The sequence below is a fragment of the Moschus berezovskii genome, chromosome 6, assembly GCF_049115385.1.
Source record: "Moschus berezovskii isolate FMDL1 chromosome 6, NW_MosBer_1.0, whole genome shotgun sequence".
In the NCBI taxonomy this organism is placed as follows: Eukaryota; Metazoa; Chordata; class Mammalia; order Artiodactyla; family Moschidae; genus Moschus; species Moschus berezovskii.
The window spans coordinates 47,779,566-47,804,371 of NC_142465.1; the positions used below are offsets into that span (position 1 = coordinate 47,779,566).

General features: G+C 33.0%; 1 protein-coding gene across 9 annotated transcripts in view; it reads right to left on the minus strand.

The window, feature by feature from the left end:
• Nucleotides 1-4,885: 4,885 nt before the first annotated feature.
• The window catches only part of CNOT2 (CCR4-NOT transcription complex subunit 2), a 121,635-nt gene continuing 101,714 nt past the window's right edge, over nucleotides 4,886-24,806 (minus strand). For all 9 annotated transcript variants that reach the window (XM_055396238.2, XM_055396231.2, XM_055396235.2 and 6 more), the window contains 10 exons: nucleotides 23,056-23,135; nucleotides 20,364-20,489; nucleotides 18,462-18,586; nucleotides 17,380-17,500; nucleotides 17,127-17,283; nucleotides 16,157-16,218; nucleotides 16,019-16,068; nucleotides 14,110-14,210; nucleotides 12,244-12,388; nucleotides 4,886-6,035 (listed from right to left, as the gene is read on the minus strand). In XM_055396238.2, coding sequence (XP_055252213.1) covers nucleotides 5,949-6,035; nucleotides 12,244-12,388; nucleotides 14,110-14,210; nucleotides 16,019-16,068; nucleotides 16,157-16,218; nucleotides 17,127-17,283; nucleotides 17,380-17,500; nucleotides 18,462-18,586; nucleotides 20,364-20,489; nucleotides 23,056-23,135 — 1,054 coding nt within the window. In that variant the 3' untranslated portion in view covers nucleotides 4,886-5,948. The remainder of the gene's footprint in view (nucleotides 6,036-12,243; nucleotides 12,389-14,109; nucleotides 14,211-16,018; nucleotides 16,069-16,156; nucleotides 16,219-17,126; nucleotides 17,284-17,379; nucleotides 17,501-18,461; nucleotides 18,587-20,363; nucleotides 20,490-23,055; nucleotides 23,136-24,806) is intronic.

The window sequence follows — 24,806 nt, forward strand, 5'->3', positions numbered from 1 at the left end:
CTGTTATCTTCTTCATTAACTCACAGACAAACCATGGTTAAGAGAACGTTAAAGACGGACATCCCCTTTTTTACACATATACACATTTAGTTTTTCAACAGTTTTTTTTGCAAGATTGATGCTATTAAGCAAATTTAAGTTAAAATAAGTGAGTCCTCCTTTGCAGCCATGCTCAGATGCAAAAGAATGGAAGATCTATGGTTTTGGAATGAAGGAAGGATTATAATAAGGATTAGCTAGAGTGGGAAAAATTTGAAAGTTTTGAGAATTAATTGAAAATGCCTAAAAAGATTCTTTTAAAAATGGAACTACAGCAGAAAAGTTATTTCAAAGCCCACTGTTTAATTTTCAAATTGGAATTATCGATTTATACCAATGAACATGTATTTATCAAGCACCTACTGTGTCCCAAGTTCAGTGGCAAGAAGGAAAAGACCAGACAAATGGAAACTGGAAAAATTTTTATACTGTGAGAATTTAAAATTTCATTTCTTAATTAAAATGTTGTCAGTTCAGTTCAGTTCAGTTCAGTCGCTCAGTCGTGTCCGACTCTCCGCGACCCCATGAATCACAGCACGCCAGGCCTCCCTGTCCATCACCAACTCCCGGAGTTCACTCAAACTCATGTCCACAGAGTCGGTGATGCCATCCAGCCATCTCATTCTCCGTCGTCCCCTTCTCCTCCCGCCCCCAACCTTTCCCAGCATCACAGTCTTTTCCAGTGAGTCAACTCGTCGCATGAGGTGGCCAAAGTATTGCAGTTTCAGCTTTAGCATCAGTCCCTCCAGTGAACATCCAGGATTGATCTCCTCTAGAATGGACTGGTTGGATCTCCTTGCAGTATAAGGGACTCTCAAGAGTCTTCTCCAACACCACAGTTCAAAAGCATCGATTCTTCGGCGGTCAGCCTTCTTCACAGTCCAACTCTCACATCCATACATGACCACGGGAAAAACCATTGCCTTGACTAGACGGACCTTGGTTGGCAAAGTAATGTCTCTGCTTTTTAATATATTATCAAGGTTGGTCATAACTTTCCTTCCAAGGAGCAAGCGTCTTTTAATTTCATGGCTGCAATCAGCATCTGCAGTGATTTTGGAGCCCAAAAAAACAAAGTCTGACACTGTTTCCACTGTTTTTCCATCTATTTCCCATGAAGTGATGGGACCAGATGCCATGATCTTTGTTTTCTGAATGTTGAGCTTCAAGCCAACCTTTTCACTCTCCTCTTTCACTTTCATCAAGAGGCTTTTGAGTTCCTCTTCACTTTCTGCCATAAGGGTAGTGTCATCTGCATATCTGAGGTTATTGATATTTCTCCCGGCAATCTTGATTCCAGCTTGTGCTTCTTCCAGCCCAGCCTTCCTCATGATGTACTCTGCATATAAGTTAAATAAGCAAGGTGACAATATACAACCTTGACGTACACCTTTTCCTATTTGGAACCAGTCTGTTGTTCCATGTCCAGTTCTAACAGTTGCTTCCTGACCTGCATACAGGTTTCTCAAGAGGCAGGTCAGGTGGTCTGGGATTCCCATCTCTTTCAGAATGTTCCACAGTTTATTGTGATCGACACAGTCAAAGGCTTTGGCATAGTCAATAAAGCAGAAATAGATGTTTTTCTGAAACTCTCTTGCTTTCTCCATGATCCAGCGGATGTTGGCAATTTGATCTCTGGTGCCTCTGCCTTTTCTAAAACCTGCTTGAACATCTGGGAGTTCACGGTTTACATACTGCTGAAGCCTGGCTTGGAGAATTTTGAGCATGACTTTACTAGCGTGTGAGATGAGTGCAATTGTGCGGTAGTTTGAGCATTCTTTGGCATTGCCTTTCTTTGGGATTGGAATGAAGACTGACCTCTTCCAGTCCTGTGGCCACTGCTGAGTTTTCCAAATCTGCTGGCATATTGAGTGCAGCACTTTCACAGCATCATCTTTCAAGACTTGAAATAGCTCAACTGGAATTCCATCACCTCCACTAGCTTTGTTCGTAGTGATGCTTTCTAAGGCCCACTTGACTTCACATTCCAAGATGTCTGGCTCTAGGTCAGTGATCACGTTATCATGACTATCTTGGTCGTGAAGATCTTTTTTGTACAGTTCTTCTGTGTATTCCTGCCACCTCTTCTTAATATCTTCTGCTTCTGTTAGGTCCATCCCATTTCTGTCCTTTATCGAGCCCATCTTTGCATGAAATGTTCCCTTGGAATCTCTAATTTTCTTGAAGAGCTCTCTTGTTTTTCCTATTCTGTTGTTTTCCTCTATTTCTTTACATTTATCACTGAGGAAGTCTTTCTTATCTCTCCTTGCTATTCTTTGGAACTCTGCATTCAGATGCTTATATCTTTCCTTTTCTCCTTTGCTTTTTGCCTCTCTTCTTTTCACAGCTATTTGTAAGGCCTCCTCAGCCAGCCATTTCGCTCTTTTGCATTTCTTTTCCATGGGGATGGTCTTGGTCCCTGTCTCCTGTACAGTCACGAACCTCCGTCCAGAGTTCATCAGGCACTGTATCAATCAGATCTAGTCCCTTAAATCTATCTCTCACTTCCACTGTATAATCATAAGGGATTTGATTGAGGTCATATCTGAATGGTCTAGTGGTTTTCCCTACTTTCTTCAATTTCAGTCTGAACTTCGCAATAAGGAGTTCATGATCTGAGCCACAGTCAGCTCCTGGTCTTGTTTTCGCTAACTGTATACAGCTTCTCCATCTTTGGTTGCAAAGAATATAATCAATCTGATTTCGGTGTTGACCATCTGGTGATGTCCATGTGTAGAGTCTTCTCTTGTGCTGTTGGAAGAGGGTGTTTGCTATGACCAGTGCATTCTCTTGACAAAACTCTATTAGCCTTTGCCCTGCTTCATTCCGTGCTCCAAGGCCAAATTTGCCAGTTACTCCAGGTGTTTCTTGACTTCCTACTTTTGCATTCCAGTCCCCTAGAATGAAAAGGACATCTTTTTTGGGTGTTAGTTCTAAAATGTTAGGTCCATGAATCAAGGCAAATTGGAAGTGGTCAAACAGGAGATGGCAAGAGTGAACGTTGACATTCTAGGAATCAGTGAATTAAAATGGACTAGAATGGGTGAATTTAACTCAGACGACCATTATATCTACTACTGTGGGCAGGAATCCCTTAGAAGAAATGGAGTAGCCATCATGGTCAACAAAAGAGTCCGAAATGCAGTACTTGGATGCAATCTTAAAAATGACAGGATGATTTCTGTTCGTTTCCAAGGCAAACCATTCAATATTACAGTAATCCAGGCCTATGCCCCAACGAGTAATGCTGAAGAAGCCGAAGTTAATCGGTTCTATGAAGACCTACAAGACCTTTTAGGACTAAAATGTTGTACCCAGTGAAAATTATCTGTGCAGTGAAAAATCCCTAAAGGTGAAATTTATCATATTACAGTATCACCACAAGCAGCACAGTTGAAAGGACTTTCTTTCGCAACTAAGTAGCTTTTGTTTCAGAAAGCCAATTACAGTATAATCACAAAACTTATTTAACAAATGTACGTGTCACTAGTTATAGAGGCTAAACTTTGGGCAACTGGAAATATTAGGTCAACTTCTGTCCATATGTAACCACAAATTATAAAACCAAGGAATGTAACAGTGTGTCACATTAAAGAGTTTAATATAGTATTTTTAAGATTTCAGACAATTTTAAAATTTGGATTTGAAGTCAATAACATGGTAATTTCTGCTATCAACAAGTTATAAGAAGTTTGTTTACATGGAAGAATTTTTCTCATTTTGATGATTCAAAATAAAAGGAACTCAGAAAACTGGAAAAAATATGCAGTTAAAACTTTGCATATGGCAGTTAAACAAGTGGAGAGCCAACAAACCACTTGAACTATCTTGTTTTTGTGTTTTTCACACAGTCCCAATCGTGATAGTGTTAACACTTGTTATGTTTATACTTGTAAGAATAAAGATCCCATTTTCCTCTACCTGTTTCTTTTGATTATGTAGGAAAAGTTACATTTTACATAGTATATTATTACGAGAAAATGTAATCTGCTTTTAAGAAATTGATTTCTGGATTTAATTCTTATTTATGTCAAGTTAGATATGTGTTCTGTGAATTTTTTTTTTTTTTTGCACACAAGTTAAATTACATAAGTACTATTTTCCTACAGAAGAGATGCTTTGGTTTAAATCTAAAGATTATAAAATCTTGATATTTTGATGTCAGTTTCTCGTATCTCAAAATACAGAAAAAAGTAAATCTTGAGTCATTTTATATTCCTGATATACAAATAAGTTTATATGTTTCATTTTCAAACATGATTTAGTAAATGTCAATAAACTTTCATTCTTCATAGAAAAAAAGCTTAAAAATGAAAATTTTAAAGAATAAAGACTCATTGCTTAAAAAAATTTCCATCTCTAGTTCTGCTTTCATAACTTCAATATTTATCTTTAAATGGAAAAGAATCCATCAACGTGTATGTGAAATAACCAGGCAAGCAAACTGAAGGGAAAGATAATTCCACTCCTCTTTGGCTTAATTTGTACATAATTTCTTCAAGATATAGCTCAAAGTTCTATTAAATTTCTTACACACTTCTCACAAAAGCTGAGTGTTTTGATTGGGTGTCTGGAGTGTTCAGAAGTTTTATTTCTAATGCTGTTATTATTCACTTAAAAAATAGTTTTGTTTAGACTTGGTTAACACTAAGAATGTCCACATTTTTAACCTGCAAATGAAATGGTATATGGTTCCATTAAATGAGCTGTCAAAAGCAAAAAAAAAAAAAAAAAGACTGCATTTTAAATTGTTCAGTCATACCATTCAGTTGTAAAACTTTTTCTTCTCTGTTTTTTCATGTTGAAGAAATAAGTTCACAATTTCAAATCAAAGTCAACACTGCAGTGAGGAGAGCTTTTCTACTTTATTACAAAGAGAAGAAGCCTTTATGTGGTCAGAAAATACAAGATTGATCTTTTTTTTCTCTTCCTATGAAACGCTGCTGTTCAAACAGCCAGAGTGAATTGTCTCAGTTCACTTCTTTAAGTCCCATCACATTCACTTGGGTATGGATGTCCTTGGCTGCTGAAAATCTGGCCCTTTAGTGCACAGGGCGACAAAGTCCCCTGACCAGCAGTTCCAGAATGTCCCATTTTCATATATTGCATCCATGCACACCTCCTAAAAATGAGGTACAGCAGGGCAAACATTTTCCAAAATAGATGTCATATATATAATATATACACATTCGTACATACATACCTTTATTCATGTGATGTCCAAAAATTTAAAAAAAATGTACACATTTATTACAAAATCGTAACAAAGACTGGACAGTGTTTTGCTCATTCTGGAAAGATGAAGCTCAGTAATAACACAACCCTGGAAACCATCCAGAGATTGTGGCAATATCTTTCTTCTAAACAGTCAGATATTCTTGCATTAAGCTTGGCGAAACTGCCTTTCAAAAACAGAAGGGGAAGTAAAATGAAGGAAGCAGACCTTGCTCATCTTTCCAAATGAAATACGAGAAGGATCTTCACATAAAAATGCACAAACATTTGTTATTTTATTACCAATAGTGCTACAATGAACAATGCAAATTTTGTGGTCTAATTCTGTTGAGTCTCTTGTGGGTTTTCTTTTTTACATTTTAGAAACTAAATGGTAAACTTCTGTCAGTGTACTTGCTTGTCTTTACAGACCCAAGTCTGTCTGCTGGCAAAAAAAAAGAAAATAAATGAAAAAAAATTCAGACCCTGCTCGAACTAGAGAAAAACAAATTACAAATTTAGTTGTTGGGCAGCACATAATTAGTAAGGCAGGACCTCAAATGGTGACCCTTTGCGTAAGCCAATTGCCAGATCCTCAAGGAATTAAAACCAGGGTGCCTGAGCCACATCAGTTCTGCAGTTATGTTGAGTATTGTGCTGAGACAGCCATACCCCAAGAAAAGGGAAGTCTTTTTTTAGAAGGCTTGCTGAGCAGGGTTGTAGTTGAAGGTGGATGGCAGGTGAGGCCGTTCTTCTAATTTGTCATATTCCAGATGGAACTCCTATAAAACCAAATTTAAAAATTTAGATGATTTCCTCTTCCTTTGATCTCAGATTTTTGTCAAATATATTTTATTTACTATATGAACAAATAAAATACCTACAAGGTATGCGAATGAAGAGATACACCAACTCTTTTTTTTCCCCAGTAAGTAAAATATAGCTTGAAGAAAAATAATGTGAGTAGTTTTTATCTGATAAATACAAAAATGTAGACTTTCTGTATAAAAATCAGAGACTAGTCATGAGCATCTATTTTATGGCACAGAAATTTTATGCATTTTTTTTGCTCAAAAATAAGTTTGAAGGGAGCAATTACTGTATTGCTACTAAAAAGTATTAAAAATTATAATTTAAAGCTACCTTCAATGAAGTATAAAACTTAAAAATCTTTTTTTTTCATAAAAAAATTTTAGAAATAAAGGATTTCTCAATTTGTCTTATCAAAATTTTTTAAAAAAACAAACATTAAAGTTATTTTAAGCTCATTATCTGGGGAACTCACACCTCGCCAGACTTTTCATTACACAATCCTCAAATCCTGAAAAGATGTAACTGCCACCCCAAAACTGACAGTGCTTTTGCTACAGGCACATCTGAAGATGAACTATATATAGCTCATTTTAATTAAACTTTCAAAACACTACATGAGCTTTAAAATTTAAGAATGATAAAGCAAATTCTTCATACTTCGCGAAGATCAAGAAGAGAGATGAAGACTATAACTTTGTATATTAAAAAACAAAACAAAACACCTTTTTAAACCAAAAGGCCAGACGTTTTAAAATTATTAATTCTACAATCTGAATTCAGGTAGCACAAACCATCTCAGTTAATCCCATTTAAAACATTATGAATCATTACATGTACTACACACTAAAGTCAAGTAATGTCAGTACCATGGCTTAATATATTTTACCTGTTTTATTTCAAATTAATTCCACGAGAGATATTTCCATTATTAAGTGAAAATTTCATTATTACAATGAAAACCTAGGTCATGAGTTATAAAACCAAAGATTTAAAATTTTAGGATATTACAATAAGAATGATAGAAATAGCAGGTATCAGAAGCCTAGTATGTGTGAAAACTAGAGACAGAACTAATTTTGTTCTCATCTTCATAACTGAAAAGTAGACATCACTATCTTCATATTTGTATTGGAGGAAAATGAAGCTCACAAGTAACCTGCCCAAGTCATACAATAACTGGTAGATCAAGGATTAGGATCTAGACCTGAAGGACACCGAAGCCCATGATTTTTCCAGTATAACACATTATTTTTAGCCCAAGATCCAAAACTACTTAATTATACTCCTATCCAGAAATAATGTTGAAAAATTTCAGTCCAGTGACTGTAAGGAAGGCACACTGTGATGACTTTTAAAAAGTTCACTTTAGCGTTAACTAAGGCACAGAGCTTATTCGATTATCAGTAAAACTTTAGCAAACACCAGAATCATCAGCACACTCAACAAACCCTCCCTAACGCTTTGTGTAGGCACCTCTCCCTCTCTCGATACCTTGTCTAGGTTTTAAAAGAATTTATTGCCTGGCTGAGAAGACTCTTGAGAGTCCCTTGGACTGCAAGGATATACAACCAGTCCATTCTAAAGGAGATCAATTCTGGGTGTTCATTGGAAGGACTGATGCTAAAGCTGAAACTGCAATACTCTGGCCACCTCATGCGACGAGTTGACTCACTGGAAAAGACTCTGATGCTGGGAAAGGTTGGGGGCAGGAGGAGAAGGGGACGACAGAGAATGAGATGGCTGGATGGCATCACCGACTCTGTGGACATGAGTTTGAGTGAACTCCGGGAGTTGGTGATGGACAGGGAGGCCTGGCGTGCTGTGATTCATGGGGTCGCGGAGAGTCAGACACAACTGAGCGACTGAACTGAACTGAAAGATAAGTATCTAAATTAGTGGAGAAAGTATCTTCCTGTTGTATCATTCTTTAGAAATTAAAATAGGCTAAATTTAGCTCCAAAATATGTGTAGTTATTGGGTATAAAGTTATTTGTAGCTGACAAATCATATACTCCACTATCTAAGATATAGCAATTAAAATTTTGTTCCATTGTTCTGTCCTCATCATTGTAAACTGGTGAATTACACTGTATTATCAGAATTTAAACTAGAGTAACTTCATCATATTAGAAGATCAGTCTAAACCTAGGGAGTAAATATGATAATTAAAATCTCAAAGACTTTATATATCAGAGATTCAGAAATTAAAGAGATCAAATTTGGTCTCATTTTTTAAATCTTTTTGTCTTCTATGTCTTTTTATTTTTCTTAAAAGACATAAAGACTTAAAAGACTTTTTCTTTGTTCCCTAACTTTACCAATCATATCTTTTTTACATGTTTATCTTACATGTACACACCACACACACACTTTTGTATAATCTGTAGGGGCAACGTGTGTGTCTATTTTGTGTATCACTATCTACTGCCCAGAATACTGAGAATACTAGTGAGTTGCCAGGCTCCCATCAGGGGTATAATTAATGGCTAATGAATAAACGAACATAAATTTTCATTTGTTTTAGGAACAGAACACTTAAAATTTTTAAATATTCAAAGATTAGTTATTCGAAGGTCTATGCATATAATTGCTTTAATGGAAAAAAAGATTTGTAGAAGACAGTTAAATGGTTTAAAGACTAGAAAAAGTTCCAGGCACTAAAAATCACATTTATAGTAGGTTATGATATGATAAAGGATCCTAAACATTAAAAATCCTACTCAGTGTTGGACCCATAAGGTAAAGTCAGCCTGAAAGAATTCTGACACTTTAAGTCTTTATAGTTTGAGAAAGCTATTTTCACCTAAAAATTTTCCATGGATAAAATTATTTTAAAAATCTTACTCATTGAGACTATAACAAATTTTTAAATTAATAGGATAATTAATAATTCCAACTTAATTACATAGGATAGATCACACAGTGTGTCAACAAAATAGATTATCTAAAAAAGAATAAGCAAATATGGTGTCAAATTTTTTTTTGCATGTGTTCTTTTTTTTGGTTACAGTGTCAAAATTTTTATAAAAATACATTATTGACATATAAGAAATTCTTTATATAAATAATGGGGCTGTGTCCTAGAACTCACAGAAAATTTTAGGGGAGAAAGTATACTTCTGATTTAAATAATCTAATTCCTTACTTGAAGTTATAGTTCTTCAGTTCTCTGAAAATATTAAGTGATTTGCAGAAGTGAAAGAGAGAAAGAACCTCATACAAGTACGACTGAAAACCTGATTAGGGTCTCGATCAGGTCAATAATTTTCAATAATACCATGATAACATCAAGCTATTAAATTATAATACTAATTCATATAGAAGGCTTCTTTTCAGTTGATGCTATTAAATTCATGTTCTTTACCTGTGAATAAAACCACAACTTTACAGATGGGGACTTTGACTTGGGACATGGCACATCAATGGATTTTCTGTAGTTTGATGAAGTCTGTTAATAAATATACTATGGGATTCTTAATTCCTAATCCAATTTCTAGAAAAACAGTGAAAACATCCTTAAAAAAAAAAAAACCCAGAAGCCTTTGTGAAAAGTTTATTCTGTGAATATAACATAAAAGTTTTAAGTCCATGAACTTTTTAAATAGAATCAAAAGAAGAGAACTGCATATTAATACTTGATAGAAACCAGTATTTCTGCTTATTTTCATCACTATGAAAATAATTTTGTTGAAGAATATCAGTGCAAGCGGCCAACAAATTACTTTAAGAAAGATTTCTCAAAAATAGTTTAATAATGATATTTCTCAAATTTTATTTTTCAACTTCACAGCTAAAAATTTTAAAGGTAAAAGTTAAGGCAAATGTCCAACTTACATAGATCAGACAAAACTAGGTAAAATTATTACTTTACATATAGACACATACATATATAATTTTCTTTAAAATGGCATTTACCTGAGAAATTGCTTTTGTGGGATTCGGGGACTTATTAATGTTCAAGGTGTTTCTGAATATTTCTCTTTCTGGAAAACTGATTTTTTTTTCATGTAAGTTGATTTCCTCACAGATTTTAAACTAAAATTCAACTAAAATTACACATCTACTGATGTAAGTATCTATTTCTTTTTGCATATGTTTGGAATAATTTATGATCTTGAGCAAAAAGATTCAAATGAATAGAACAAATCTCAGTTATTTACTATTAGAATTTTTCCCTTCCAAAGATACTCCTCCCATAGAACCAGGTTCTCTAACTATGGTGTCAAGGACCAGCACTATCACTGGCATCACTTGGGGATTTGTTAGCAAACCAACTTCTCATGTCCCACCCACAGACCTACTTGAACCAGAAACAAAGCAGGTTGGCCCAGCAACCTGCCAGATGATAAAACAAGGCCTCCAGATATTTCTGAAGCAAGCTAGAACCGCTGACCTAACAACAATCAGAATTTCTCCATTTTTGGATTACAGTAATAATCTATAATAATAACACTGATTAAAAAAACAACTACCACAACTACTCTCCTATATCAAATACCTAATGCATGCCAAGCAGTGCCCTCAGTGTATATGTCTGCCTGTGTAATCTCAATTAATCTACATGATAATCAGAGGCAAAAATCATTTTGATTTAAAAGATAAGGAAGAGAGAGAGAGAGAGAGAGAGAGAGAATTCGCTCAGTCATGTCTGACTCTGTGACCCCCATGGACTGTAGCCTACCAAGCTCCTCCGTCCATGGGATTTTTCAGGCAAGAGTACTGAAGTGGGTTGCCATTTCCTTCTCCAGGGGATCTTCCCGACCCAGGCATCGAACCCAGGTCTCCCACATTGCAGGCAGACGCTTTACCGTCTGAGCCACCAGGGAAAGGAAGCAGGTATGGAAAGGAAACTAGTACAAGGTCAAAGTATAAACAACAGAAACAGGAGTTAAACTCAAATCCTGATACAAGAGTTATGGTTTTCTACTTCACGATATTCATTAAAGAACAGGTAACATACACAATGTCCTGTATACTATTTGTAATTAATTATTTGTATTTAACTAAAAGGTCATGAATCTACCTTTTAAAGTCAAGAGGTGCATATTAGAATTGCTAAAATAACTCAAGTACAGTGTAGAGTGGTATCTAGACTTGGACCGAGAAGCAATGACATTTACCATTAGAGAAATACCCAAAAATAAGAAGAGGAAGAAAAGGTTTAACCTTTTGTATGTGTCATTGTCTTTTTTTTGAGCTCACCTTTTCCATTTTTTTTTTCATGTTTTATATGAAGTCTTTTAGGAATGTAAAATTTTGTAATAATTACCTGGTAGGCATCTTATACTACCTTTTAAAAATGTTTTACTCTTCAGTTTAGTAAAGCTGATAAAAAAAACACTAAAAAATTATCCAATGAACAGTCAAGAAATAGTTTTTTCTGTTTAAATTTAATAAAACCAACAAAACTAACTCTTTAGTTTTTAATCCTTAGATTCTTCAGTGGAAAGAACATTCAGAGAAATCCTGAAGTTATGAAATCAGACACCGTGAACTGTATTTTCTACTAGGTAGGTAGAATAAGTACACACATAAGGAACTAAACACAGATGTGTAATATGCTATAGCACTGATGAAAACTGCATGCAGGACAGAAAGGTGTTTTTGTGAGGAAAAGTTGCAAACCAAAACAACGTTTTCCATTGGCCTCTTCCCCCCAGTTATTTCACATACTAGTCAAAGGAACAATCATGATTAATGCTTGCAATTTTCTTTCTTTATATTTACTTGCAAATAAAAACTCAACCATATCTCCTGCAATGAGTGCAAGTGTTTAAAAAGTCTACGTCTATTTATATACAGGTTTTTGGAAAAAATCTCATATTTGCTTAAAGTAATAATAATATAAGAATACATGACCGGGATTGAAAGAGGGTATCTTTATTTTACAACTGAGCAGACACAAAAATATTTCAAATGTCACCAAGGCTTGTGAAAAAAATCACAAAATTTCTTACCAAGTTCAATCATTTTCCTAAACTACAGGTAAAATGAACTACTTCCAGATACTCTCCCAGAATTTAAAACAAGCCAAGGAGGTGGAGACAATGGACTCAGCAAATATCTGGCACATTATTAGAACGGATGTACTGGTACATATAAACAGATAAAAGAGGACACTTCTTATTAAAATTTAGGTTTATATATTTACACATTTGCACACGGAAAAAAATATACCTTAGCTACTTTCCTCCAGTTAAGACAGTCAAAGAAGTAATATGTTCCCCTCTCATATGTATTGGTTTTCATTGTTGGTTCCATGCCTGGTGCCCTTGTAATCCATACTCGTTCTTCTTTGTGGTATCTCCAATCACGGTTAAAACTTCAATTTTTAAGAGAAAAAGACAATTAATGTTTTCCTGTGGCTCACATCAAACATTTTTTACACCTTTTAAAACACTTTCCAGAAAATAATCAACACTATATGAATACTGATGCTTCTTCACCCTGATTTTATTATTAAATACAAACCTAGTAAAATAAATATAGGAAAAGACTTTTTAAATTTGTCTCAAACCACATTCTTTAATTAATACACACATCTTTATTTAGCTGAAGAAATTTTTTATGCAAACAAAAGATCTTAAAAGCTCTAAGAGCAATGTGATAAAAACTTTGGCAGACCAAATAAAGATCCAGTGTTCCAGAAACTTCACTCCTTTTTCATTTTTAATATTCAATAGAAATTGAGAAATCTATTCAAACAAACAAAAATCTCAACTATTTGTGCTATTTTGTAAGAAACTAAATGCAAAGCCTATTTGAATTAACTAAATTCACATAAAATTTGTAACTAATTTCAAATTTAAAAATATTTAGAAAATTCTTAATGACTGTATTACTTTTATTTTTTATTCAGATCTCATTGATCCTAAATTCTCAATAGCCCAAAGGATATCCATTAATATTCACATAAGAATCAATGACAGTTTACACCACCTGTAAACCAGAGAAGTAACATCCAAAGGAGGTAAATGTACCACAAAAAAATGTCTCTGGTAGAACAAACCTCCATGCAAACAAATTCCTTACTATCAATACAATGAGGAGTTATTTTAGACATATATTTTATATATGTTTATATATTTTTAGACATAAATAAGATATGAGACAGAACTGCCAGTGATGGATGAATGAATGACTGATGAATTTATTTACGTATGGAGTAAATCAAAAGGAACAAGTAACAAATGTTATCTTACAAAAAATGAGGGAAAACATGGAAAAAACCAAATTCTCAACTGAGAAATTAAAAACAATTTATTACCAACACAGTGAATTTTACATTTTAAAAGTATCTGATCCAATGCCATTTATAGAAATGTTAATAATGTTAAATAATATGTTAAATAAAACGTTAATAATATAAAATACCTAACTCTATAAAAAGGTCTCCCAATCATTACGTCATAAGTTTTTGGTAACAATTCACTTTACAGTAAACACAATTAATAGAATAGTCTACTGCTAACAAAATGTTACCAACTGGACATATAAAAAAATGACACAAAATTTTTATTCTTAGAGCATCAGGTAAAAACAGAAATGCTCAGAAAAACAGTATATTCAATGGACCAATTTCTTAATACGAGTTTAAGTTGGCCAATAGGCTTCTGATTATAACTATGGAGTTCATTTTATCAATACTTCAAAATACACAAGAAATATGCACAGTGCCTTGCCCTTGTAATGCTCAATATATATAATAAAGTATGAAATTCACTGTCATTAGCATTAAATGGTTCCACAAGAAGAAAGATGACCCACAGTTATGAACCATATCTTATACTTCATTTATTTATAAAAATCAGATTTACCAAATGCACAAATCAAGCTGATCCTGACTTCTTACAAATTTAGGGTTATTTAAGTTTGAAAATGCTTTTTATGTATACAGCTAAAAGCAAAACAAATTTCTTGATGAATATTTCCATTCTAAAAACAAAGACAAAAACTACAGCCACTGTCATTAAAAAAAAAAATCTTTTAGAATAAACAAGATCTACCATAATACAAAAGTTTTTAAAAATACTTTGAACATACAGCTCTACTGCAGCTAAAAGTTGTAATACGTCTCCTCCGTTCATGTAATAGAGATAGAAAAGAAGGTCTTCTCCGTATCGGCCAAGTTTTATTGCAGCCAGCTGGAAAAGATAAATTATTCTGAAATGTAAAATGAGTTTGAAAATCCTAACATATAACTTATTACACTAAAGTAAAAATGTAAAGATAAAACAGAAACTCCTCTCTGCAGCAGATAACTGCCATTACTTGATTACAGAGGTAAGTTATATAATTTTAAAGGGGAGTTTCATCATTTGAATGACTAAAGTCGTTGAACAATTATTTCTGATAAATCTATTTTATGTATTAACAGGAGGAAAAAGCTAAATAAAACTTCTGAGTAAGCTCTAATGCTGTCTTACTTGAGGGTCTATTAATAATCAATGTGGCAATAATAGTGGAACACTGTGTTCAGAAAAAAAGAAGTTACATTCAAGTCCTAGTTTCATTACTTACTAATATGACCATATCCAAGTTCTGTAATGTCTCTGACCTTTCAATTATAAAACGTAGTCAACGATACCAACAAGGATTACTAAAAATGTAACTGAAATTAAGTGATAATGCGAATGCACTTTGTAGAGTTTGACACATACAAGCCTTAAAATTTAACTGAATTTACAACTGACAGTGATTCACAGAATGGTTATGTACTTTTAGCAAAACACAGATAGATAAGTATAAATATCATAACGGGGTACGTTCTTTATTTTGTTTAAATGGATGACTAAAAGATGGCTACTCTACATGTCACTCCACAGAGGAGAAACAACTGCCTAACAAACTATCAAACACAAGTTCAATAGTCTCAAATTCTCACATTAAAAATAAATATTTTTTTACCTCTTTATCTACACTTGTATTTAAATGTTTAATTAGTTATTGTTACACATTCTTTCAATGTCATTTTTCTCCCCTTTCATATTATCCCCATTCAAGCAACAGTCTTCAATGTGACAAATTATCCTAAAGCATTATTTCTTAAATTGTTACAAGAAAAGGTTCTGGAATGCTCAGGTAATTGGAGCAATAAATGAGTGCTATCATGGAAGTGGCAGCAAATCACATAATCCATAAATAGAAAAAACTAGCTCTATCTCATACTTCTTGTCTTCCATGTACTCAAGTATTAAAAAGACATATTGACAAATACATGTTCCTCTTTACTTGCCTATCTGCAACGTCAACATCCATTTGACTACACAACTGCATGGTACAGATGCAGGACACTTTTTATATATTTATATTATACATATTTATACACATTAACACAAATATATAATTTTTAACAAACTATATGTATCCTTTCATATGACCAAAATCTAGTCACCTAAAGCAGAAGTGTTTTCTTTCTTAGAATAATAATAAAAGATTAAAGCTGTAAACTCTTAATAGTTATCTATAACTAGAAATTTAGGTAATTAAAAATAGAAAATGAACCAAAAAAGTCAAAGATAATAGCTTTAAAATGTATTTTTTTCATTAAAAACATTGTACCTGTAGTATTCATAAAGAAAAATCTTTCTTATTGATACATACATAAAATGAAAATATCAGGAGGAAATTTATCAAATTTTCCATGTTACTTTGTTCCCATCAACTGTGGTTATGGTTACCACCTGTTATTAACAAACAATTATAAAAAAGATTTTATTGGTCCTAACATTGTTTTTAAAATATTTAAAAAATATAACCCAGACCTCATCAAAACACAAGATTATAAACCAAAACAGAAATTAAATTGTTACATATAACAAAGTGGACATACAAAAACATACCCCTGAGACCACTGCTAATTATTTAAAAAATTATGCTGTCAGAATTGAAAAACAGTACCTAAAAACAGATAAATTCATGCTGACTGAGTAGAATAATAAACTACACTCACCTTATCCCTAATGTGAATGTTCGTTAAGTACTCAGATGGAACATGGAAGTCTGGATAATAAAATGAAAAAAGCCTTATTAACTGATTCTCAGTTACAAATACATTTTTAAAGGTCTAAACAAAAATAGATTATCCTACCTATGTCTTGAGGTCGACAAGGTGAAGATGCCCAGGGTGATGCAAATTTGGGGTAGAGATTTCTGAATAGGGAAAAAAAAACATTCTGAAGTCCAAAGTAGAAAAAAAAGATTTCTAATTTTATTTTAGGAATCAGGAAAAACAATGACTTAATACATTAAGATGTGTATCCTCAAACTTTCAATTTCTTTTCTTGATTTTACTATGACTTACACAGCAGGAAACTGAAACAAGGTTAAAAAATATACATCCATATATGCACATCTGTATATATAAATTACTACTTCAACCAGAATGCTTTAAATTCATTAATACTATGTCTTCAAGTAAAATTAGTTTCCCATTTTTATAGCCAGGAAAAAAAGTAAAACATAAGTTCAAAATCAGCAAACATTTACAGAGTATCTATTGTTATATACCTGGCACTAGGTGCTTATATATTAGCAAGTATAACAAAGATCATCAACAACATGAAACTTACTTTCTGATTGAGGATGGTGGATTGGGAGGGAGACAGACAAAAAAACTGAGAAATGAAAAACATGAAGTGGCATGGCAGCACAGACAATCTTACAGACAAACTGAGGTTACCAAAAATGACAAAGTCAAAGGGAAGACTAGAGGTAAGCAGCTGAGGTATCAAGAAGAGTAAAATTTCTGGAGGAGAGAAATTCAAGAAGCTGGGATTTCAGGGTTTAGGAAAGACTATATATGTGTATATCAGTTCAGTTCAGTCGCGTCCGACTCTCCGCGACCCCATGAATCACAGCACGCCAGAGAAACTGACAAATTATAAGAGGAATATTACTACAAAGTGAGAGTGATCCAGCAACTAACATAAGAGGGGATGACCCAGAGTCAGCAGAAACCAGCAACTATGAGTGGCAGATTATGATACAATTTGAACACATACATTAAAAACTGTAGGAAGGTATTATATACAAACATAGAAGAAAAGAAAAAAACTTACTCGGGAGAGTTCAGATTGAGGCCTAATGTTGTTAAGTCACTTCCTAATGCAAGATGTACCATTCCTGGGTCTGTCTCTGCTGCCCTGATAAATGTTAACAGGCCAATCATTCCAAATTGGTCCGTCACCATCCCTTGGGGAATGTTAGTAACCCGACCTGGATAAGAAAAACATAGTCGTTTCTATCTTTTAGGAAAAAGGAAATAAATAAATAAATTCTATAATATCTTTGATATATTCTATAGAGTCTCACCATCAGGTAACACCTGGATCCCTTTTTTCTGCTGGTTATTATTTTGTGTCGTTGTACTTTTATCTCCAGGGAATTTGGGTCCATCTGTACTTGAAGTTGTCTTGCCAGATGTATTCAAATTCTAACATGAAAAAAAAAAATTTAAATGTGACATTAAAATCTGTTAAGTGTAAAAATTTCAAGTTCATACAGTAATACTTTTTTACTCATTTTTTACTATATTTAAGTTGGCAGTAATTACCTGTTTTTCAAGTTCTACATGAAATTTTTTGTCTCCACAACTGTCCCATAGTATACAAATAAACCCTGCATTATACACCTTTGAGTATTTAAAGGACAAGAAATATACGGAAAATATTCATGTTTATCTCAGATCTTTAGTCACAGACCAAAAAATCCATCTATCTTAGAATTGTTTGTTACAGGATACACTTGAAGTTATATTTCTCAATACCTTCATTTAGAGGACAAACTAAACATAGTATATTACCTAAAATAGCACCAAAAAAACCTCCAAGGTAAATCAGAATATATGAATCTTTAAAATTCATGTCTATTTTAATTCTTACCTAATAATCTTTATCAATTATTTTTAACAATATACACTTTCCATCACACACACACACAAAAGCACTATTTTCATTGAAATGTGGAAGAAATAAACACAATTGTTAAGTCAGAAACAGGAAGCTGAGTTGGTTGAATCAACACAGGAATAAAAATGTGTATAAAGATTCTTCAAGGAGAAAACTTACTCAAGAAAAACACAGCTCCTTAGAAGGCTATAATATCAAACTTCATGGGATCCAGCTGACAGGGACTACAATAAAAGTCTACATTAACTCTGAGAAGTTCAACAGAAATTTGCAAACCTATATGAAATAGGAGAAAAATAGGCTATCTTCTAAGTTACAAAGGTTTTCCACAGTTTTCAGAAGTTAGATTACTACAGATATTCAAAATAAATAATTTTCTATTAGTATTTAATATGTCCTTAATATAGACTATAAAACTATTAATATAAGAGAAATCTGAAGGGAAAAAAACTATGTAACTCACATAGATAATTCTCAGTTACTTACAGATTTACTGTCATCGTTACTTGATGTTGGATCTTTATAACTGGAACCAGGTAATGCTGGAAAATCTTCATTGTGTATTGAGAAGTCCTGCGATTGCTCATTTGCTGGTTTTGTTACCATTCCAACTATATAATGAAAATAATCCAGAGAACTGAAATTGATATTTATGAAATTTTGCTACAAATTATAAAAAGTTAACTTTCCTCATGATAATATACCAAAAGGAATTTTTTTTATTATGCTATGAAAACACACTTCAAAAAATTAGTATTCTGGACAACAATGAATAAGTAAATTCTTATATAATTAATAACTAAAATATACAAAATAATACAAGGGAAATAAGTGCTAATCCCATAATTCTAATCTAATGTCACACACAGATGCTGAAGAAACACAATCTGATATTGGTAACAATTATTAAAATTTTTTGTTTAAAAGCTTGCTTTAAATATTTGACTAGTTACTATAAATACCAGTTAATTGTCAAATAGCAAATGAACAGAATAGATTTTAAAGAAAATGTCAGTATTCTACTTGAAAGTGACTTACAGAGTGAGCAAATTGCAATCAATTATAAAACAACTCCATATTATTTCAGATTTTCTTGGACTCCATGTAATAGATGTAAAACATGCAAGAACTGGGAAGTAATCCTCCCACTATACTTGGCATTAGTCAGGCCCTTATTGGAGAACAATATCCAGTTTGGGGCTCCACAAGTCAAGAACGATATGGAGAAACTAGAGATGGTCCAAGGAGAGCAACGGGAATGATTAAAGGGATGAAAAAATGGACCTATGAGGAAAGGTTAAAAACATTAGAGTCTGAACTGAGAATCAAGTAGCTAGGTACTCAACTTCCAGGGCAGATCATTTTTGCTTTTTTGGTAGGGAGGAAGGCTAATTAGGAAACATTTGAAAATGAATAATAAAGTTTTCCCTTCTTCACATATTATTATTTGTATTCATATTTTGAAAGTAACATAAACCCATGTTGGTTGAAAATGGGAAAAACAGGTATCTTAGAACTGATGAAATGATCCCTTTAAGTTCATTATTTTTGCTATTAGTCTTTATCACATTCTACCAAAAGGAAACAATTATGTGCAAAGGATACAAAAAAATATGGTTACATTGCTGTTATATAAGTTCCATGTCTAGTCAACTTAGCCTCTGTTAGCCAAATCTCTCATTTATTAAAGATAGTGAAAAAGGGTATTAGTGGTGACCAAGACTCTACATAAACTATATATACATGACCCATAAGCAGTTTTCAACAGGAGGCGATTTTTTGTTCCCATGAGACATGTGTCAACATCTGTGGTTGTCACAATGGCCGGGGGGTGGGGAGGGAGGCATGCAGAAAGGGTGGGAGTAGGGGTGGGGGTGCTACTGGGCATTGAGTAGGCAAAGGGCAAGAAGGCTAATAAACATTCTGTAACGCACAGGACAGCCTCTCATTTACAAGAAACTATCTATTCATATGTCAGTAGTGTGGAGGTTGAGAAACTGGCTTAGAAAAAGTCATCAGTCATTATTAATTACTAGGAATGTGAGAATGTATTCTTTTAAAAAAAAGTGTGATGAACTGAACAAAGGCAAACCATAGATTATTAAGGTGTACTAAGGCAGAAATGCCAGAAGAAAATAACTTCTGAATACCAATGAAGACTTCCTTTTGGGGTTTCTATACAAATTAAGTTTTCCCATTTAACTCTGTTATCATGGTATTCTGGGAAGAAAAAGCACTTTGTATTTATTGACCCTGACAAAACTACATTACTCTGATTAGAAAATACATAAATACATGTGGTACGCACACATGCATGCAAAAGTGTATGTGTGAGTGTGTTTAACAGAAAATTTTCACTAGCCATCAATAAAATGCTTAATTAATTACCATAAGGAGCTCTTCCAGCCAAGGGGTTTATTAATGGAGTTGGGTTACCACTTCCTTCCCTTCTGTTTCGGTCTGCTAATGCTGGAAAATCTGAAAGGTCCAATCCTGTCACATTTTCACTTCCATCTAAATAAGAAGAAACAAACTAGTTACTGCTCTACAAACATTTTAAAGAGATTATTACTAACTATAATAAAATTTGAAATGACAGTATCTTCTTCCTAAACAATGTACAGCACTGTACTTGGTATACGTAAATGTATAATAAATATTTGTGGATTGATTTCGTGTGAAAGAATTTATGAACAACTCAGCAAAGCAGTATGTACCTACTACATAATAAAAATCCCAAATCCTAGAGACTTAAGATAGATAATAAGGAGTAAGGTGGTACATTATTTCCCCTGGGAAAGATGGTACTCAAGTTCTAGGTTGCTGATTAATAAGAGGGAGACTGTTGTGATAAAACTGCTTTTTTCACTATGTTCAAAAACAGAGGTTGTATCCGGAATGCTTGGAGCTTCATTTATAACACTGGTGTGATAATGACAGTGCCTCCTGCAAATGGTCTGAATCATATTTGAGGCACAAGAAATGAGAACAGAATCCCTAAGGATATTTTAGGTCTATTTGGCCTATTCCATACACAAATGTGTATACATGTGAGTATGTGAGTGTGTATTTTGCAGTTGAGAGTATAAGTAGGGTGGACAATACAGGATACATGTAGAGCTCCCATGTCTGGTGAGTGAATTGTATGAGAATATGACACAAAGCCCAGAAGTTTATATTACCTATTACACAGTAGGCGCTCAATAAATTGAATAAATAAAATATCTGCTCATTTTGAATTTTAAAATATCAGTTCCTTTCCTTTTAAAAACTAAAATTTAATCCAACATTTCTACTTTGCCTATTTTAATCATTACTCTGATCTCTTCTCAATGTGCTAATTATTCTAATATTCTAACAATCTTATATTCTTAATTTTTAAAGAATTTATTTTCTACCTTACTGTTAGTATGCACTATAGTTTTTCTTTGTCTCATCTAGTGTATTATAACCCTTTTCAATTTATTTGCCCCCTCTTTATTTTAATTTTTCTCTAATTTTCATAACTAGAAGGATCTCAGAAAGAAACAACTCAAGATTACTCTGTTCAGAAAAAACAGTTACATTTCAAGTCAGGTGACAATTTAAAATTATGAAGGGTAAAAGATAAAATAATTCAAACCCCTTGCTTTTAAAGAAACTGCAGCGTATGAATTCTGAATTCTAAACAGGCTTTACATAAAAAGGCAACAATACATATCAATAGCTTATATAGTACTTTAAAAAGTAATCTCTCTTCAATTACTTGATTATGAATTCTGACTATAAACTTACAGTAAGCGTTAACTTTTAATACACTTCTTCAGGTCCTCTAAGATGAAGTTTAAAATTGGTAATATATTATTTAAAAATACCTAAAAATAGTATTAACTCACAAATTTTTATTTTTAGGGTAAGACTTAGAAACAACTTTCCTAGTATAAAATATACTTAGTTAAAAATGACTTAAAAAATAATTAAAATTTACGGAAGTGTATAGACCATATTTCAGAATATAAGATGGCACTGTGAGACACATTGTCACTTTATGGTTCATTTAGGAGGGGAAAAAACCTCGCTAATTAAATTACAATATGGACCCTAATTTCAGAGATATTTAAATATGAAAAACGTGCATTTGAGAAACAATGGAATATGGTACTTCATATCAGAACACAAAACTTTAAATGCAAAAAACTGAAATTCTGAAGTGTTACTTGGTCAATCCAGGCTGCTACTAAACATACAATAACGTTGAAAAATTAAAAGCCGATAGCCAGAACTATCATTTCAATTGCTAATCTTCTCAAGCTTCTACATATACCCCGTTTCACTGATCATCCTTTCACCTTCCACTTCCTTTACTGTATTTCTCTCTCAACAATCATACTCATTTTTGCTCCTATGACTATAACAACATTCATTTGCTTTCTCAGGAAAGGCTCTGGAGGCAAGTGTGGAAGAAGGTAAAACCTGAAGCAGAATAGTAACAAAGCCTCCTGTTCTCTTCTGTCTGAAGCCAGCTGATAAAAGAAACCAATAGATTGCAAAAATTCGTTACTGTCAAAATCAGAATTGGCTTTCTATGTACTTAAATTTTGAATTTTACACATAAAACCAGATTAAAAATTTATGAGTTAAATGCAAAAATTAGTATTATTAAAACTATTAAGAAAAAACTGTAAGTGCTCCATATAGTTTTAAAGGTTTCTTCAATCTGGGTCTCTAAAGCCAGAATGCCACAACGCTCAACCTAGTTTAGACTACAGTGAAAGGACTGAGGATAAGAAAAGCTCTTGAAGCAAAAAGATTCTGAGGCACAAATACAGACTCAGTTAACGTTCATGCTTTCTCCAGGTGTTAAGGAAACAAATCTGAGGTTATAGCACTGCTATACCATGCCGAGTGAAAAAACATATTTAACTACCTTTTAACTACTGACTGAATTAAATCCTATTTCCTGTAAAATTATCCCCTAAATTAAGTTCTATCATTTAAACACAAAAATTCCTTTAATTATTTTAAGACTAGTATGTTGAACTGCTTTATATTTCAAGATCTATCATATTTTTATAGGGTACTAGCTCCAGAATAAGCTTACCTGTTCCATTAAAAATGTTACTTGATAAGGAGTTATTCATTCCAAATGCCTGATTCCTGTTCATTCCAAATCCAGACATACTGGGTACATAGAAAATAATTTTAGATATACAGTAAGAACACTAACTTTCAGATGAAGAAAAACAAGTGTTTACTTTTGATCTCCTCATATAAAACAACATGTCTAAAAACAAACACTAATTTTATTTTTGAGTTGAATATTTTTACTTAAAGGTTCCCTAAAATCCTCCCATGAACAACTGAGAACCAAAACGATCAGTTAAAAAACAAAAAGCAAAGAATTTATATAAGGCTTGAGGAAAACAGATTAAGGGTATCATTCTGTGTACTTGGAGAGTCAACTTACTGAATATACTGAAAGAAGTAAGTAACTAAACTCAAAAATAGGTGATTTAGTTTAAGACTATTCTTGAATATTTGTTTTTCTTTCACTACTGGTAAAATGTGCTATTATTACTTTTCATAAAAGATCTTCATTCATACGGTCTGTCTTTTCCCAACTAGAATGGACAGAGTTCATGTCAGACACATCTTTGCATCTCTTTGCCCTTAGCATTCAGGAGGATACAAAAGGCACTCAATAAATGTTTAGTTGACTTGAATTAAATGGTGCTTTTCTTTAACTGAATTCAGTGTTCTAAAACACATCATTCTTATCAAGTGTATCTTTTAGTTATTTCTTTAAAAGAATCTCTCCATAGTGCCCTTAATTCTAAATTAAGGTACTTGGTAAATAGTTATCAAAGCCTCCCTTTTCTACACAAGCCTAAAGATGGGAAAACAAACAAAAAATAAGGCTGAATTTAAAGTGAGGTCAGAACAATTAAACACATCAAAAAGAACTGTTAATGCAAGTTCTACAATGAAAGAATGCATTTTTAACATCAAATAGTCTGATAAAAGACAGTTGTATTAGTGTTATGAGTAAGGTTAAATTGAAGATGACAGGGTTTTTTTTGGCCTAGATTTGGAAAACTAACTATAGCCAAAGCCAAACGATATTTTCATATTATGCAGCTGGTGAAACAATACTCTAGAGAAGAGCAGAAAAGTCAACAGAAAGTTTTGTTTAATAGCATGTTAGAACTGCTGACGATAAAGGTACCCTCAAACATTGAATAAGCAGTAAGAGATGAAAACATTCCATAATACATACATCTTATCAACAGTACTAAGCAGGGCTTCAGAGACCCACACTTCATTGACAATTTATAAGAAAATTTACAAGCAAAGTATTTACAACTAGAATGTGAAAAACCATGGGAAAGCAAAAATTTAAATATACATTCAATGACATACTACAAGAATGCAGAAAGATGTATTAAAGCCCAAAAGTACTACATGATTAGGAAACTGTCAAGGAGATGAGTCGTGAGAACCCTTTACAGAAATAACTTTGGTAAAAATTAAAAGAGCAGCCAAAATTATAAAAGAAATGCTCATATAAGTCTTAAAGTAAGAACTGGAGGTTATGGGATGAACATTAAATTGGAAATGTGCTAATAACCTATTTTTATTCAGAATTTACAAGTACTAAATAAGAGAAAGCAAATTAAATGGGTATCATGATAGCACCTACATCCTTTACCCACTATGCTGCCCATTAAAAAAAAGATCAAACTAAAATATCACTTTCACAGTAAAGAAAGCCCCGTATACAGACATAACGCTCATAGAAATTATCTGAACAGCTTTAAAATCCTAACAAAATATGTAACTTTTTCATATTGT